Here is a 16,182-nt window from a genome sequence, read left to right on the forward strand (position 1 = left end):
GCACTCTATAGGAGAAGCGGAACTAGTGTTTTCTGAATAAAAAACTTTTAAAATTACAAAACATCTCATCGTCCCTTACCGTTAAACAAACAAGGCCTTTAATGCGGTTGGAGCGAATTATTAAGGAGGCGGCAATAGTTATCCTTTGTTTAAAATATCAATCCGGATAATAAGTTATACCTAATAGTCAAGGAGGGCCCACAGCATGTGATTATGTATATATCCATTTTATTTGTTTTTTTCTTTTTTCTTTTTCTTTGGAGTGTCAAGACCCAATGGAGGTCGGTCGTCTGTGTTAGATTATTAGAAGAAGTTAGATCTACGATTCACCCACCCCCATAATGGTGGCTCTGCAACGAACGCCGTAAGAGAGAAAGAGTCATACAAATCTCCCGTCAAACACCTTTTCACTTCGTCTTCAAACTCAAAGGTACCGCTCTGCTTCTCTTAATCCAATGAACGATGTATGTATTCTTAATTCCGATTATCGCTATCATGAATTTCTTATCAAGTTACGTTGATGAATATATGCGGAGCAACTTTCATACGTTTGATACTTTGATTTCTTCTCGTGCCTTTTAATCGACTCAGGTATCATAATAATATATAATCATACACAGCTGAATTAGTTAGAGATGTAAAGAAGTCAGAATATATGATCATTTTAAAATTAGGAAATTATTTTCTATCTTGATAGGTTTACTGATGATGAATTATATATCTTATGTTTCTTCTTTGTTGTCATTATTCCAGGATTGTGTTTGAATTCTGCACATTGTTTATTGAAGTAAGAAACGTGGTTCTTTGGTTTTGAAGTTGGAGAAGACTCTCTCTGCAAATGTTAATACCTACAAGAGTCTCCTCTATCTCGAATTTAGCCTTCAATCTTTTTCAAGAAATGTGGCCTTCATATTTCTTTGCCAACAAATTTCATAGAGCAGAAGAAGAAGAAGAACAACAAGATCATCCATCAGATGGCCATCCAGACTGTTTGATTGAATCCTTCTCTTTTGGGCCATCTATTAATGTTGATGATTGTAATCAAGCTGTTTTACCTCAGTCATATTTTATTGAGGTACTATACCTTCTCCAACAGTACGTGTAATGAATGCGTTGTAATTAGCATTTCTTTTGTCATTTTGTTGAGGTAGACTTTCTTCCAATGTTAATAATACCTACAAGCTTCTTCAATGGCTGGCTACTCATGTACTTGATGAAATTTCAAATGAATTCGTGCTGGAAAAATTCAGCTATTTATTTAACATGATATATTCCTCTCATAGGTGCCACACATAAACCAGGAACAGACATGGGATTGTGGTCTTGCTTGTGTTTTAATGGTTTTGAAGACTCTGGGCATCAATAACTGCAATATTAATGAACTAGTTGAGATCTGCTGCACAAATAGGTATTTTCTTCTTCCCCTAGCTGGGGGACTGGGTATTTTACCTTCAAATTTGGGCAAGAATTTGTTGATGAAAGAAATTAGTTTTTATTAGCGGGAATTTATATTCTATGGCAATGGTTTGCAAGTTTTAGTTGAATTGTTGTTAGATATCACACATTCATTGAATTGTTAGATTAGATTAATATGTGTAATTATAAGATTATTAGAGATAATTTGTTTACAGTTGCTGACACCCACTCACTCCCTTCTTTCTTTATATGAAATCAATAACATCAAGCCGACACTCTCCCATTTATAGATATTCATTTGCTTGGTTAGAGATGTATTGAGTCATAGAGAGAATGAGGAACTTTTTAAGGGGAATTAATTGTCACAATGAAATTCAAATGTTGTTACATACTGTTGAATCAACATTCTCTATAAAAGGTGACAATAATATGAAAATAGCTGAATTCTACAGATGTTAAAAACAATTATATGCACGAGTCAAACAAAAGGTAAGCAACTTTAATAATAAAGAGTGACTTGAAAAGTTTTTTGGTTGCGAATTATGTGGAGAAAATATCATCAGATAGATTTTTCTTTTGACTTGTCTTTCGGGAAAAAAGAGATGTCGTTGTATTGCATGATACAAAAGAGTCCTCTCTACAAACAAGGTTCTCCAAGATGTCATGAGGATGGTTCATCATTTGTAGAATTACTTGTGATTGTAGCCTCCAGAAAATCTTCACAAATCAAAAGGAAATGCACTTTGACACATTATAATCCTCGGCCTAGTCATTGATTTTGTTTCCTATACGCCTATATATTGGCAACTGATGTATTTGGCATCTTATTGTAGCATTTGGACTGTTGATTTAGCTTACTTGCTGAAGAGGTTTGGAGTAACTTTTTCCTACTTCACTGTAACTTTGGGAGCAAACCCGAATTTCTCTGCAGAGACATTTTATAAGGTATTGCTCTGTCTCCTGAATATTGTTCTGCTATACATGGATGCTCTTATCTCCAGTACTTCTGTATTGTTTAACATGGATGCCACTAAAGACCCACTATAGTTTGTGGGACTTTTGTTTTTAGGTGGTTGGTTACAGATGTCTGCTTATGACATAAATTCAATGTGATTGCTTATCACTACTTTGTTGTCTGATTGTCTATCTCCACATTGTCCGTCACGGATGCTGCTTCATCTTTATGAGGTCTAGAATCTAGATGGACAAAGAAACACGTTTCCATCTCTATGGTTCACATAAGTAGGTAGTGTGGTAGTTACTAGAGTAAGTTAGTGGGTTAATGAGTTTAGCTTATATATAGTGGAGTAAGTAATATTTGGAGTGATGGATGAAATCGTTATTGAATCTGGATTCTCTCTCTCAGGCTTAGGTCATTCCTAGTCTCACATATATTGTTTCTAAAAGTCCTAGATCTCTAGGATGTATGTAACAGTAGGACTATTATCTGCCTGGAACTAATACTAGGCACCTATTTTTGAATAGATTGGTCTGGTCAATCTTCCAGTTCTCAACCAACAATTTTCTCCTTGTCCTATTATCTGTAAATCTGAATTAAAATTCTCCTTTTTGCACATGAGAAGGTAATGTCAGCAACAAAGGCAAACAAAGACCTGGACTCGAATTGTTTGATTAGGTTTCATCAAAACTTCACATCTTGTGAATGCCATGACTAGAGACCGATGGATGTATAGATGAAGGTAGCCCAGGGATTTTACATGGGAGACTTTGATAGGCACTTCAAATGTTCTTGAGGCTTTCTGTGGAATGTGATGATAACTGAAGGCACTTGATAGGCACGATGATGTATATTATAGTTTGATTTTTGTTGTTTCATTTGGAATAATAATGATCATAGTTCGTAATTTTTGCTTAATTTGTTATAGAGATTTTTTCTCAATCAAACTCAAATTATTTTAGGATAATGGTCCAGATTATTTTCGATATCATGGTAATTTTTGACAAACATAACAAATGTAGATTTATCCGGATACAATCAACATAAAAAAAGTGTAACCGAGTTTAGTATAGTTCACAACGATCTGTAAGAGCCACTTTCATGTCTTTGTATATGAACATTTATTATTATTCTATTTATAGATTGACCACAACTTCTGTTGCAGGAGCAATTATCTAGTGATAGACTTCGGGTAGATACACTATTTCAGAGAGCAATGGAAGACGGAATTTGTATAAAGGTAAAACCTATGAATCCATGTCAGAACCTTCATTTGTTATGTACAAAACATGTTGTGATAGAACATTGAACTTTCTTTTGCTGCTATATTTAAATTTATTGTTCTGTATTCATCGTGAAGTCGTCATGTTAGAATTCCTAATTTCAACAGTGCAGGTCAATATCAGGAGAAGAAATTTCTCTCTTGATCTTATCAGGAAAATGCATTGCCATCGCATTGGTTGATCAATACAAACTAAGGTATATCTTAATTTCGTGAAGTATTTTTAATTCATATTTATTTATTATGTCTGCCTCTTCATTCTCTTCTGTTCAGTCGGACTTGGCTAGAGGATGTCTGCCTTCCTGGATTCTATAGTGGCAGTGCTGGCTACACTGGTAAGTATTTAAACTTATGCATTCTTGTTTATTTCTGACTATTTCTTTCTCACGATTTATATTACCTAGATCTCTTATACTATGCCACCAGTTGAACCTTACCATTCATTGAATAAACTCATTCTGTTATATTTGCACCAGAATTCTTTTACATTAACTGGATATGGATGTTTAATAGGTCATTATATTGTAATCTGTGGCTATGATGCTGACACTGATGAGTTTGAGATTAGAGATCCTGCCAGCTCCAGGTACTGTTTATTATGCATTTTGTTAGCTTCTAGTTGTCTAAAAGAAATGAATTCAAGTCTTGACCTGAATCTCTTGTATAGTAAATTGAGATTGAAGAAAAAAGTTAATAAACGGTCTGTAATATAAGTACTTATTTTGTGCTTCCAAGCTTACTCTTATGAGGATTTATTTGCATGCATGCATGCAGGAAACATGAGAAGGTATCAGCAGGATCTCTAGAAAATGCTCGCAAATCATTTGGAACTGATGAGGATCTTCTCCTGGTAAATCTAACAAACCCTTGTATATTTCTGATTAAAAAATTGGCTAAACTTCTTGGCCAAAAAATAGGATTATTCCGAGGTAGAATCTTCAAATAATGAAAAAGGAAAACTTCCACCCAGAAGATTAAAGATGAAAAATGCATCAATTAAGTGGCTAAATTTATAGCTTATGGGTGCGTTTGGTTAGACATTGGAATTGGAGGGACAATTCCAATTATGTTTTGTTTTGTTCAAGGAATTGAATTAGAATTTGAATTCTTCTGACATTTTTTGCAGATATCATTGGGGGATGGAGGAAATCACAGAAAATCCTTATAACGGTTGTTCTCGTAAGAGAAGAATTGCTTCTTCCACACTTAAGAAAGATAAGTTTCTTCCTTAAAAGGATGGTGGTCTTCATGTGGAATATGTTGTTCTTTATATTATTCTTTGATGTATGATATCTACCCCTGATTTAGTGAGAGTTTTATTGGAGTGTAAAATAAACCCATTTCATTTCTAGGTTTAGATCTCTCAGGAAGTCTGTGTAACTATTAAAATGTCAAAAAGGGTATAGTCGGAATAGTAATGTGCATATTTCTATCTGTATATAATAATAACGGGATCCTATATAACTTCTATGTAACAAGTTTGGTATCTATATATAGTAATAATAATTAATATTGAATGTAATTTATTATTGTGTTTGATACAGTAATCAATCAAATTATTATTGATCTTATGTCTTGAATGAGTATGTCGAAACTGGAACCATTATTAACGGCTTTGATGGCCGTCTGTTTCATGCAATATGCTTTCTGAAGTAAGTCATCTCTCTTCTCCCCCTTCTCCATCAGCTCCCTAACCGTCTTTTCCACCGTCAAACGGTGGCACACGTCCTTCATGTCTATCCCTATTTTCCATACACGGCTCACGTACCTACTATTTATAAACTGGTCTGCAAAGTAGGGCCAACAAATCATAGGTACCCCCGCAATTATACTCTCCAAAGTCGAGTTCCATCCACTGTGGGTAAGGAATCCACCCACGGCCCGATGCCCCAAAACATCTTCTTGTGGGGCCCAACCCACTACTCTCCCCAGGCCCTGGCCCTGGCCCTGGCCCATTCTATCATCTGTTTCCGAACCCACCACGGATTCTGGACGTAGGGCCCACAAGAACCTATGGCCGCTATTGATGAGTCCGTGCCATAACTCGTTGAGTTGGGTCTGAGTCAACTCTGTTACGCTACCCATGCTGACGTAAACCACGGAGTCGTCCGGTTGAGCGTCGAGCCACGTCATGCAGTTGTTGTCTTCTTTCCAGAATCCTCCTCCTCCTCCGGCGGAGTTGGGTTTTCGGAGGAGGCGGGCTTGGAGTGGTCCGATGGGATAGAGACGAGTTGGTTCCAAGTGGGATCTGATGTGAGAGAGTATTGGTCCTTCGAGGGATTCGAATGTGTTGAGGATGATCCCTTTCGCACGTCGGCTTTCTTGAATTGCTGACTTCATGGTCTGTTTCGCGAGGTTGATGTCGCAGTTTACTCTCCAAAACCTCGGAATATCTCGTCGCCGGAGAATGTCTTCCATTCCGGGGACGCTTCTCACAGGCCGGTCCATTTCTTCATGACTCATCCCTTGGATTGGAAATTCACCGGCTTGGGCAATTTGAGGAACACAAAAGTTGGCCCAAAAGGAACAAGCGCTGAATGTCCGGAAGAACATGAAGGGAATCCGAAGTTCCTCTGCCACGTCAGCGACGAATTCGAAGGCGTCGGTGATTATGCAGGTGACTGAAGGCTGGCCTTGGTGGGTGAGGATGAGTTGTTTGAGAAGCGGTTTGGCGGAGGATTTAAGAGAGGATCCGAGTTCGAGAACTCGTGCGCCGGCGCGTGGGTGTTCGTCTGGAAGGCCGTCTGGGATTGAACGGAGAGAGAATTTTCCGGCGGGGTATGTGGAGAAGCGGGCGGTGACGGCGTGGTGGATGCGGTTGTAGGCGTAGTGAGAGAGGATGAAGGTGACGTGGAATCCAGCAAGGCAGAAGAGTTCGGCTAGGTTGAGCATCGGATTCACGTGTCCTTGTATTGGCAACGGAAATATCAACACGTGAGGCGGCGCCACCGTAACTTGTTCTTCTTCTCCTTCTTCCATTCTCCTTCTCTCTTTCAATTTCTATTATTAGTTTTAATATAAGCAAAATCACTAAAAACCTTTTTTTAAATTATGTATACCAACAATACTATATGTATTCTTAATTCTGGATAAGGACTTCCTCTTTGAGTTATTTTAAATTTTTAACAAATGGAAAATCATTTCATTTCACTCTTTCCCTCTTCCTCATTTCATTCCTAAATTAAAATATTATATATTTTAAATTATTATTTTTTATTATATATATATATATATATATATATTTTGTAAGTCCTTTAACTCAAAAAAATCATTATATACTTTCAATTATCATTCATTTTTTTTTTAAATAATTCCATATTGATCCAGCACTAATGATTTTAAATTTATATATATATATATATATATTTATTGTTATCAATTTAATCATTTTTTAATATAAAAGGCTGGTCACAATTTGAGTTTTTTTTGAAATTTTATCCAAAAATATTTGTTGTGAAAAAATAAGTTATTTAGATTTTTTATTTGTTAAATTATTGTAATGTCTTTTATATTTAAAATTTAATTTTTTATAAAATAAATTTAAATTATTTTAATATTTTTAATGATGAAAATGATTAGAATAATAAGGATGTAGAAATAATTTATAAAAATTGGATAAAATTTAAGATTAAAGAGAGCTCTACTACTTTAATATATATATATATATATATATATATATATATATATATATATATATATATATATATATATATTTGGATCTACCCCATCTGACATACCTAGGCCAGCAATATATAAGATGTTAAATTAGCTGATATTAATATGTATTTAGTGGAACATTGTTAGTCCTAAGATGTGATCATATGAAGTTACATCTTTATCTGATGCATAGTTGATTTTGTTGATTTAGTATTACATTTACATTAAGTGTCATTTTATTCAGTCTATTTGTATAGAATGAAAATGAGAAAAAATAAATGAAGAGTCAAAAAGGAATAAGAATTTATTAGGCATGTTTGATTGAGCTTAATGACAACTATTTATTATAGAGAAGTGGTTATAGGTCAATTCACTCAAATTTACACATCCAAACTATTTAACTCATATCAGTTTATTCGGTGAAATAAGCTGAATCAAACGAGCATTTAATGAAACTATGTGTGTTATTATTTTTATAACTAACTGTGTGCTATTATTTTCATAACTAACTAAACTATCATTTATTTTTAAAAAATAAAAAAATAAAATATATTTTATTATTTTATATTATTACCTTTCAAATTTTTTTACCAAAAAAATATACTTTTTCAAATCAACACCAATCAATTTTTTTTAAATAATTCAAGATTTATTCAAATAAACCTCAATCATCGTCCCTAAGAGTCCTAACTCTCCGTTCAATTTTTTCAATTATTAAATAATCAAACATCATTTTATTAAAATATTATTTATTTAAAAATATATATATTATCATTAAATATTAATATCCTTAAAAATATTTACATAAAAATCTATTTTCTCAAAATCAACTTCGACTACAAAGACTTATTCAAATAAAACCAGCATTGACAACTACATATGAGGATTCAAGTTCAATGCTATAAAAGTCTGGCATTGATTGAAATTGGCGGTTATATTCATGAAAGAAACATGATGTGAGTATCCTAATTTTTTTTTTCTTTGCTAAATAAATATTTTTAACATTGTCCTGATTAAATTTGAACATGATGAGAAAGTCAGGTGTTTAATTAAAAAAATCTGCAATAACCAATGAAATATTTTCTTACTAATTTATCATTTTAACTAATTAAAATAACTGAAATGATGTAAAGTCAAAAGAAACAAAATTAAATAAATTTATATTCTGTTTTAAGTTGAATTGCGTGATATCCAACCGGACCACAAACTGGATCAAAACGAATTATTCAATTTATATATATATCTATAGTTGTATTCATTCATATATTTAAAATGATTGAAAGTGACAACATGAATTATTTAAACTGGTATACAACATTGAAAATTGACAACTCATGGTATTTTGGTAAACTGGTATATCTTTGTCCCTCATTTTATTTTTTAATTATTCAAATATTTTTAAACTTTAAAATATTGAACCCATGTTGTATTTAGTATGTATTTAAAAATTAATTATTAATAAAATCCAAACCAAAAAAAGTGTTCTTCCCACTCTAGCAATTAATTTTTCCTAAAGTTTATATCCCTATTTTTTATTAATGTATTTTACCAAATTAATGCCTAGTTATCTCCCTAGACAAGTTTAGTTTAATTCAATTTATTTGAAAAAAAATATGACTACAAAGGATTAAGCATATAACCCGCAAACATACTCAACCAAACTTTAAACGTAGAATTTGCCGTCTGACGGGCTCGAATTTAGGATCTCTCAAAGAGGTTGGAGATATGAATTTAGGATCTCTCAAAGAGGTTGGAGATACACCGTTCTTGTTGTCGCTATTTATATTGCTATTTATTAATATATTTAATCACTGTAATTTTTTAGTTTAATAGTGATCAAAGTTCATTTGATAAGCTGAAACATATCTGAACATAAATTTTCTAAAGAAAAAAATTACCTTTTTACCCTCTCAAACTTTTTTCTAAGTAAACAACCTAATGCTTTTCTTAACAACCCTAGTTGATAGCAAACCTTCCCTAAAAGCCCCTACTTTTATTCTAAGTAAGACAGTTTCAAGTCTATCCACAAAGTTTGGTCAAAATTCATTATGTCATCTTAATGAAAAAGGAACAAACAATGCTATGACTTAGTATGAAATTAGATAACCATAACTTCAACTCCATTAAATGATTGTACTTGAAAGGAATTCATTCAAAAATAATGCATAAATCATGGAATGTCAAATTAATAAACAGTGGAAAAAGACTTCCTAAATTCAAAATAATAAGTTTTACAAAAATAGTATTATGAAAAAACATTATTTAGATATTCAATAATAAAACATGTAAATATTGTAATATTTTAGAAATAGAAAGGATCATACAATACAAATAGCAATAACCAATACCAAACTTGCATGAAAAACATTGAATAATAGAAGAGTCAAAATTGTGAAGTCAATTAGTATACTCTAAACATGGAAATAAATGTGAACATAAAAATATGAATCAATCCCTACAATTACAGTCACATGAATATTCAAAGGGAGTATAGCACAAAAACTCCTCCAACCAAAACAAAACAACAGAAACAAGCTTCTCTTACTTTTGAGGCTTCTGAGAAAGAAATAGTTCGCCGAATTGAGATACGCAGGCGGCACGAGCTTTCTCATCCAAATTCTTAGAAAATAGGTCAGAAAGTTCTGCATTTTTCACGATTTGGAAAATCCTTCCACAGAACTTGCGCACGTCAGCCCGTCTCGACTGCTTTTCAGGCATATTCGTCACTAATCCCTCAATAAGTTTAGTGAATTTGGGTATATTGTTTTTGAACTTCTCCAACACTAGTGAGTCAGAACCAACAGGCTTCAAGATTTCAATCACCAACTCAAGAGCTTCAACTCGTCGAAATTCTGATTTCGAATTAGAGCACTTCTCCAGGAGGAATCCAAGAAGATGGTGTCCAACCCATTGCCATCTCCTAACGATTTCTTTCAAGAATTCCAACTTCAGTTGAGAATATTTACTGTCGAAATAAGCAGACAAAGCACCCTGGAAAATTTCAACAACTCGGTCCAACTCAAAAACATCAGGATTTTTTCTTGATTTGATGATTTTGAGAATCCAGAAAGTGGTATTTTGAGCTAGGGTTGTTATCATTTTGTGCCTTTCCATAGACAATGACTGCTTCTTCTTTGATTGGTTAACAGAAGATTTCTTTTTCTTGAATTGTTTTGCTGCTAGCTTAAGGTTCTTCTCCAAGACAACTTCAAGAGCAGACAATTCAATGGAATTTCCTCTTGGATAATCCTTTGCTTTAAGAATTTTCTTCTGCAGAATTCCCCATATACGCTGCCCAAGCTGTTCACTGCCTTCTGTTGTGTGTGGATTAACAAATGCCTGGGCTAGGTTGGAATACACCTTTAATACCATAGGCTTATCTGTTTAAACAAACAATACTCAATTAGGTTGGATATGTAATGTGCATTTATAAAGAATGTTAAAAATCTAAGGGTACATTTGAAAATAAAAATTAAGGACTGAATGTTGAATATTTAAGTATCTCAAAAATAAATGATCAATATACCAAATGAAAATGTCTAAAATTTATGTATTTAGTATGTAAATTGATTTGATAAAAGGTGAAACTAATCTGAGGGAAGTACTTAAAGTCTATTTTAATCTTGTAGCAATGTATTAAGATTACTTTACAGGGGTTGCATTTGTCTTTTGTACAATGATAAGTCATTCGTAGCTCATATAGAATTAAGCCAGATTTTCTATGAAGCTAAATCTATCTATTAATTAAATAATTTCAGATAACAGGTATAAATCAACTTAATTCAGAAATACTTAAATGATTTAGATTAAGTGATAAATTATTTTATCAACCACTGCATAAAAAGTATTTGCATATGCAAATTTGCAAGACTTTACTTAAAAGGCTCAATATTATCAAATGGGATATAGAAGAGACTTGCCTGGATTTTCACGAAGGTATATTTCCAACAACGAAAGGACACGGAGTTTGAAAAAGACTAGCTGGGAGTGAGCAGTTTCTCCACCAGCTTGATTCTTACGCTCTCTGAAAATCTGCACCAGGTACTTGTCCATGCTGAACATTTGATCATCGTCCATACCATCATCAGAAGCATCCAGAGATTCTATCTCTGTGGTGGTTTCTGCAGCAAGAACTGATTCAGACTCATCTGATTGTTCATCATCACTATCATCATTTTCATTCATCTCAACTTCATTTGATTCTTCTTCTGCTTCTTCGATATTAAGAATGTCATCTTCCAAATCATCATCTTCACTATCTTCTTCTTGATGTCTTGCGGGTTTCAAATCTTTCTTAATGACTCGCAGCATTCGAAGCAGTCCATCATCTGTGATGTCCTTGCAAAAGTATTTGAACACCTGGACAAAAAATTATCCAATTGTTACAGTTTAATTAAAACAATAGTGTCAGTTCTTTACAAGCTAGACTACAAGTGATTCACACAATCAGAGCATTGACTGAGAAATGGTGATGCGTGTTATTGGATTTAACCTCTTAATGTGTATCAGAAATAATTAAAACAAGTCTAGACACATTCATTCACAATTTAGATTCTGAAGCAAGGCGAAATCATGGGTCTTATATTAGGAATGAATTATTACCATAGACCTGGGAGCCCAAAATAATAAACATAGTGTTTCACAGGCTAAAAGATTAAGTAAACTATTGACATCAAGTCAATCTATAACTTGTCATTTGAAGTTCTCCTTCAGCAATTGGAATTTCAAGTTAATACCAATTCAATTTCCATTTATGTCCTTGAGGTAAGGAGGATTAATAAGGAAAAACATGTTTTAAGTCAGAATTATGGACTTTTCATCAGAGCCTTTGATAATGCTAGTGTAACCTCATCTAGCAAACCTGTAGACTTGGTTACTTTAGATTAGATATACATGCTAGAAAAATAATGACTATTCAAGAACTTTAACCTGTTCAATGGCAGAACACATTGAAGTTGGGGATTGTGGTAATAAAGAGAGCAATGTATCCACAAGAACATCCATTACTGCTGGAACCTCCTCTAGATCTGGTTCATCATCTCCAGAAGACTCCTGAGTATCAGGACTGGGAAAAGCTTTTTTGCAACATATAATAAGCTCTGAGGCAGCTTCTGAGAATTCACCAGGATGAAGGAGTACTTGCAGCAATAATTGGATAAGCAAGTACCTCAATGCATGGACCTTATTTGCGTCCCCACTCATACCACAATTCCTTTCCTGCAAAACAGTTAGAGGACTTCATTGCCAACTCAATAACAAGAGCTAAAATAGGCAAATTGATCATAGCTTTTATGAGATTGAGATTTTATGATATTTTTTTGTCAACATATTCATAAAAACTGTGAAGCAGACGGAAAGTGGATCACGAAAGCTAATCATCCATTTTATTTCTGGAGAGAAGAATCTTAGTGAAATTTGCTTCTAATAATGGTGCAGCAAATGATTCCTTCAAAATATTGAAACAAGAAAGCAATACCTCTCTTGAGAGTTGTTCTTCCAGAGCTTGCAGCTTCTTAAATGTCTTTTCGTCATCGCTGTTGAGTACTCTAAATAGTGATACTGATGGAATACTGTAGAGTGTGCCAAGAAACTTCATGAAATATGATCCAAGATCATTAGTAGTCTCAAGTTCACTAGGCAAACGAGATCCTTCTCCTTTCTGAGCATTTGCTAGCAACAATTGCACTTGTTCAATGCACTTTTTACAGAGTGCAGTAGAAATAGCTGCTTTTGGCCACCTAAATTTCTCTTCCAATTCAAATGATGTCACTTCAGTGCCTAGAGACGAAGAGAATATACCTTGAATTGCTATAAACTTCAAAATCTCTTTTTGCACACGGAACCTCACTTCAGGATCCAGCTTCCAATGTTTCAAAGAGTTAGGAAGCGAATCAATTATCCAACTTTTCAAAAATTCATTATTTCCAATGAGCCCGACCTCTTTATCCTCTACTGAACCCATTTCGGAATTGTCATCTGTAGTTTGACTCTGATCTGAAGGCTCATCTGAGACATGTCCATCCAAAAAGATGTCCATTAAATTCTGAATGAACAACATGCATCCAGATTCAGTTTCAAATCCTGCTAGCATATCTTTAACTGTTTTGGTCCTTGTTATGCAATCAAATTTCCCATTACTATGTTTTTGTAATGCAACAATGACAGCCACTCTTTTAACATCATCGAACTTTACCCAATCTGACAATTCTTTCAGAAAATGCTGAGCAACTTTGTACAACCAAGAGTCCTTGGTGGAAAGTATATCCATAAGGGACTGAACAATTTTGTAAGAGAGCACAATGGGAAGGCAGGAAGCAGGTAACTTTTTGAGCAGAAGAAGCAATAAATCATAAACCAAGTGCTTACGGTCTCTAGATGACAAAAGAAGACATCCTTCCAACACAACTTCGCAGAAGCACTTCAGATTTTTCTCAACCTCTTCTTCCAACAAGCTAGCTTTGCGGTTTTTTTTTGTGTTTTTTTCCAGAATGCGAGCTTTGAGTTGAGTCTACTTCCAAGACCACATCTGGTAGGATAATATTCACTAAGACAGGCCATATACTATGAACACGAGGCTGACAGAAAGTAGACTCCTGCATGTTAGGCCATACAAAGAAGATTAAGACTAGTTTTGCATAAAAGGAAGAATCAAGAGAAATCCAATTACGAGCATCACCTTCAAGCAGTTAGAAATAGAGGACAAGTGTTCAACTGTAAAAAAGCTTCCAGCTGTATATGGATGAGGAAGAAGTTTCCCAAAGACATTGCTTTCAACAGATATTTTCTCTCTCATTTTAAGAGCTAGAAGCAATGCATCGGGATTTCCAGCTTCAATTGCACCATTAAACCAATCACCAAGACCTGGTGCTTCAAGAATCTCATTCAAGACAGACTCTGCAGGTACCTGTAAACACAACCCAATTAACATATCATATAAATGAGTGAACACCTCAGATAAATAAGTGTACTCATGTCGAAGAAATTTACCTTGTTAATTACTTCCAGAATTATTGAGACAGCAGGCTCTTGAAGGTACCTCTTCTTGGATGCAAGGCCAACTAGAGAACCAATGAATCCAACAATTTGCGTTGAGTTCTGGTCAGTTCTCCAATCTTCAGATAACCTTTTGGATCGTGCAATAGCACCATAAGCAAATAATCGACCCAAAAGATTATCTCGCATGTCCTATATTGGCCACCATCATCCAGTTAAATATTGAATGAAAATGAACATTATTCCACTTGGCAAAAAAATATAAAAAAAATTGAGGCTTTCATTTGTAACCTGTCCTTTCATTGAAGAAGTGGCCGGTAGGGTATCTACTATGAGATTCAGCAAAGCATCAATTTTGATGCTTGGGATAGAACCAACTAAGACAGATAAACCCAATGCAAAACCTTGCCTAGCACACTGTGAACGGGAAACATTAGTTAAATAAGCATCATTATTAACATGAAAACACCAATAATACAGAATTTGAAGTCAGCAAATGTAAGGTAATATACCTCCCTTGATGAAGAAACACCACGAATAAGCCTCCTAATTGCATACCCCAAAGGAGGTGCACAGTTATCCAAACCGTCTTCCTTCTTTGCTTCCAATTTCAACCCATCCTCGCTATCATCGTTATTCTCTCTCTTTTCATACGCCGTTTGAACATCCTGCAACTCTCGTACAATCGATTCAACAGCAGTTTCCCTTAAACTTGCATCAGATGAACTCAAGTCATTAATAACCCTAACATGAAACTCTGGAAGACCATTGCTAGTGGGGAGAGTGTTGTTAGATCTTTCAGTATCGTCAACTTTGTTAACCAATTGATTCTTTGGCTTTAATTCATCATCATTAGAAGAAGTCGTAGCCCTATTCCTCTCTTTATCCTTGTTTTTTCGTTTCTTCTTCCTTTCCATTGATACAACAGAATGAGAAGTTGAAGCTGCGACTGGAGTGGCGTCAGCTCCTTTCTTCTTCTTCTTTTCTCTCTTAATTTGCTTATCTCCATGATCATTCTGGTCTTCCATGTTATCTACTTCCTCCATAGCAGTGGAGTCTCGTTTCTTAGCACCCATGTGTATTACTAACTATGAATTTGTTCTTGGAAGGAGCCGTGGAGAAGAGAGAAAAAGAAGAGGAAAAGGGGCGGCTTTAGAGAGAGAGGAACCGATAAATGGGGCTGAAGTAGAAGAGGAAAACAAAAATAGGTTTAGAAAAACTGAGTTTGAACCATTGGGCCAGATTATAGTTGGTCAATGGGCCGACCCGATACACGAGTCCACAACTCGGAATGTCCTTTGTCTATCTCTCTCCTCTCATCATATTTATGCGGTTGAAATTTGGCAATTTTTATATTTAAGTGGGTCAAGTTTTCTTTTATCATAAATTTTTGACATAATAAAAATTTTAACTATTACTATAATTTTACCGCTAATTAATTTTCACAACAGAAAACTATGTGAAGTATTTTGATACATCTCCAAAAGTTTTAGAAATAAAATAAATCACTAATATTTTTATTCATTAAATTCAAGTGGCTTCTAATTAAGGAGGATAAAAGGGATATAGTATATTTACTATTCTCATTTTCGTTCTAACTATGGACAATTTTTTGGTTCGGGATCAATAATGATGAGAGGGTAAGTTATAAAAAGAAAAAAAAACATTTGCGCCTCAAATAAAAAAGAAGGGTAGCTTCCATAGGATAGAGAGTTAACTTTCTATTGACGACTCGAAACGAATGCTTGAATGAATTGAATTTGTAAAGGTGGTTAAGTCATCGATAGATCTATCGAATAGAATCCCTAGCTAGGTTTGAAAGAAGAACCTCGATTTGAGATGAAATCCGGCCTCTAGGGTAGGTTCTGCACCAGAT

General features: G+C 34.3%; 2 protein-coding genes and 1 pseudogene across 2 annotated transcripts; 1 reads left to right on the plus strand and 2 right to left on the minus strand.

The window, feature by feature from the left end:
* Positions 1 to 277: 277 nt before the first annotated feature.
* On the plus strand, positions 278 to 5,099 carry LOC124928633 (guanylyl cyclase 1). Its single transcript, XM_047468869.1, has 10 exons — positions 278 to 430; positions 754 to 1,075; positions 1,284 to 1,408; positions 2,250 to 2,361; positions 3,540 to 3,614; positions 3,765 to 3,853; positions 3,930 to 3,991; positions 4,170 to 4,242; positions 4,431 to 4,506; positions 4,783 to 5,099. Exons 2-10 carry the CDS (start codon positions 839 to 841, stop codon positions 4,822 to 4,824), a joined length of 891 nt encoding a protein of 296 aa, XP_047324825.1. The 5' UTR covers positions 278 to 430; positions 754 to 838; the 3' UTR covers positions 4,825 to 5,099.
* Positions 5,100 to 5,192: 93 nt separating this feature from the next.
* Positions 5,193 to 6,669, minus strand: LOC124928632 (7-deoxyloganetic acid glucosyl transferase-like). The gene has a single exon (XM_047468868.1). The coding sequence runs from the start codon at positions 6,633 to 6,635 to the stop codon at positions 5,208 to 5,210; it is 1,428 nt and encodes a 475-aa protein (XP_047324824.1). The 5' UTR covers positions 6,636 to 6,669; the 3' UTR covers positions 5,193 to 5,207.
* Positions 6,670 to 9,658: 2,989 nt separating this feature from the next.
* On the minus strand, positions 9,659 to 15,456 carry LOC124933052 (annotated as a pseudogene).
* Between the last annotated feature and the right edge of the window lie 726 nt (positions 15,457 to 16,182).

Source organism: Impatiens glandulifera, chromosome 3 (assembly GCF_907164915.1).
Source record: "Impatiens glandulifera chromosome 3, dImpGla2.1, whole genome shotgun sequence".
In the NCBI taxonomy this organism is placed as follows: Eukaryota; Viridiplantae; Streptophyta; class Magnoliopsida; order Ericales; family Balsaminaceae; genus Impatiens; species Impatiens glandulifera.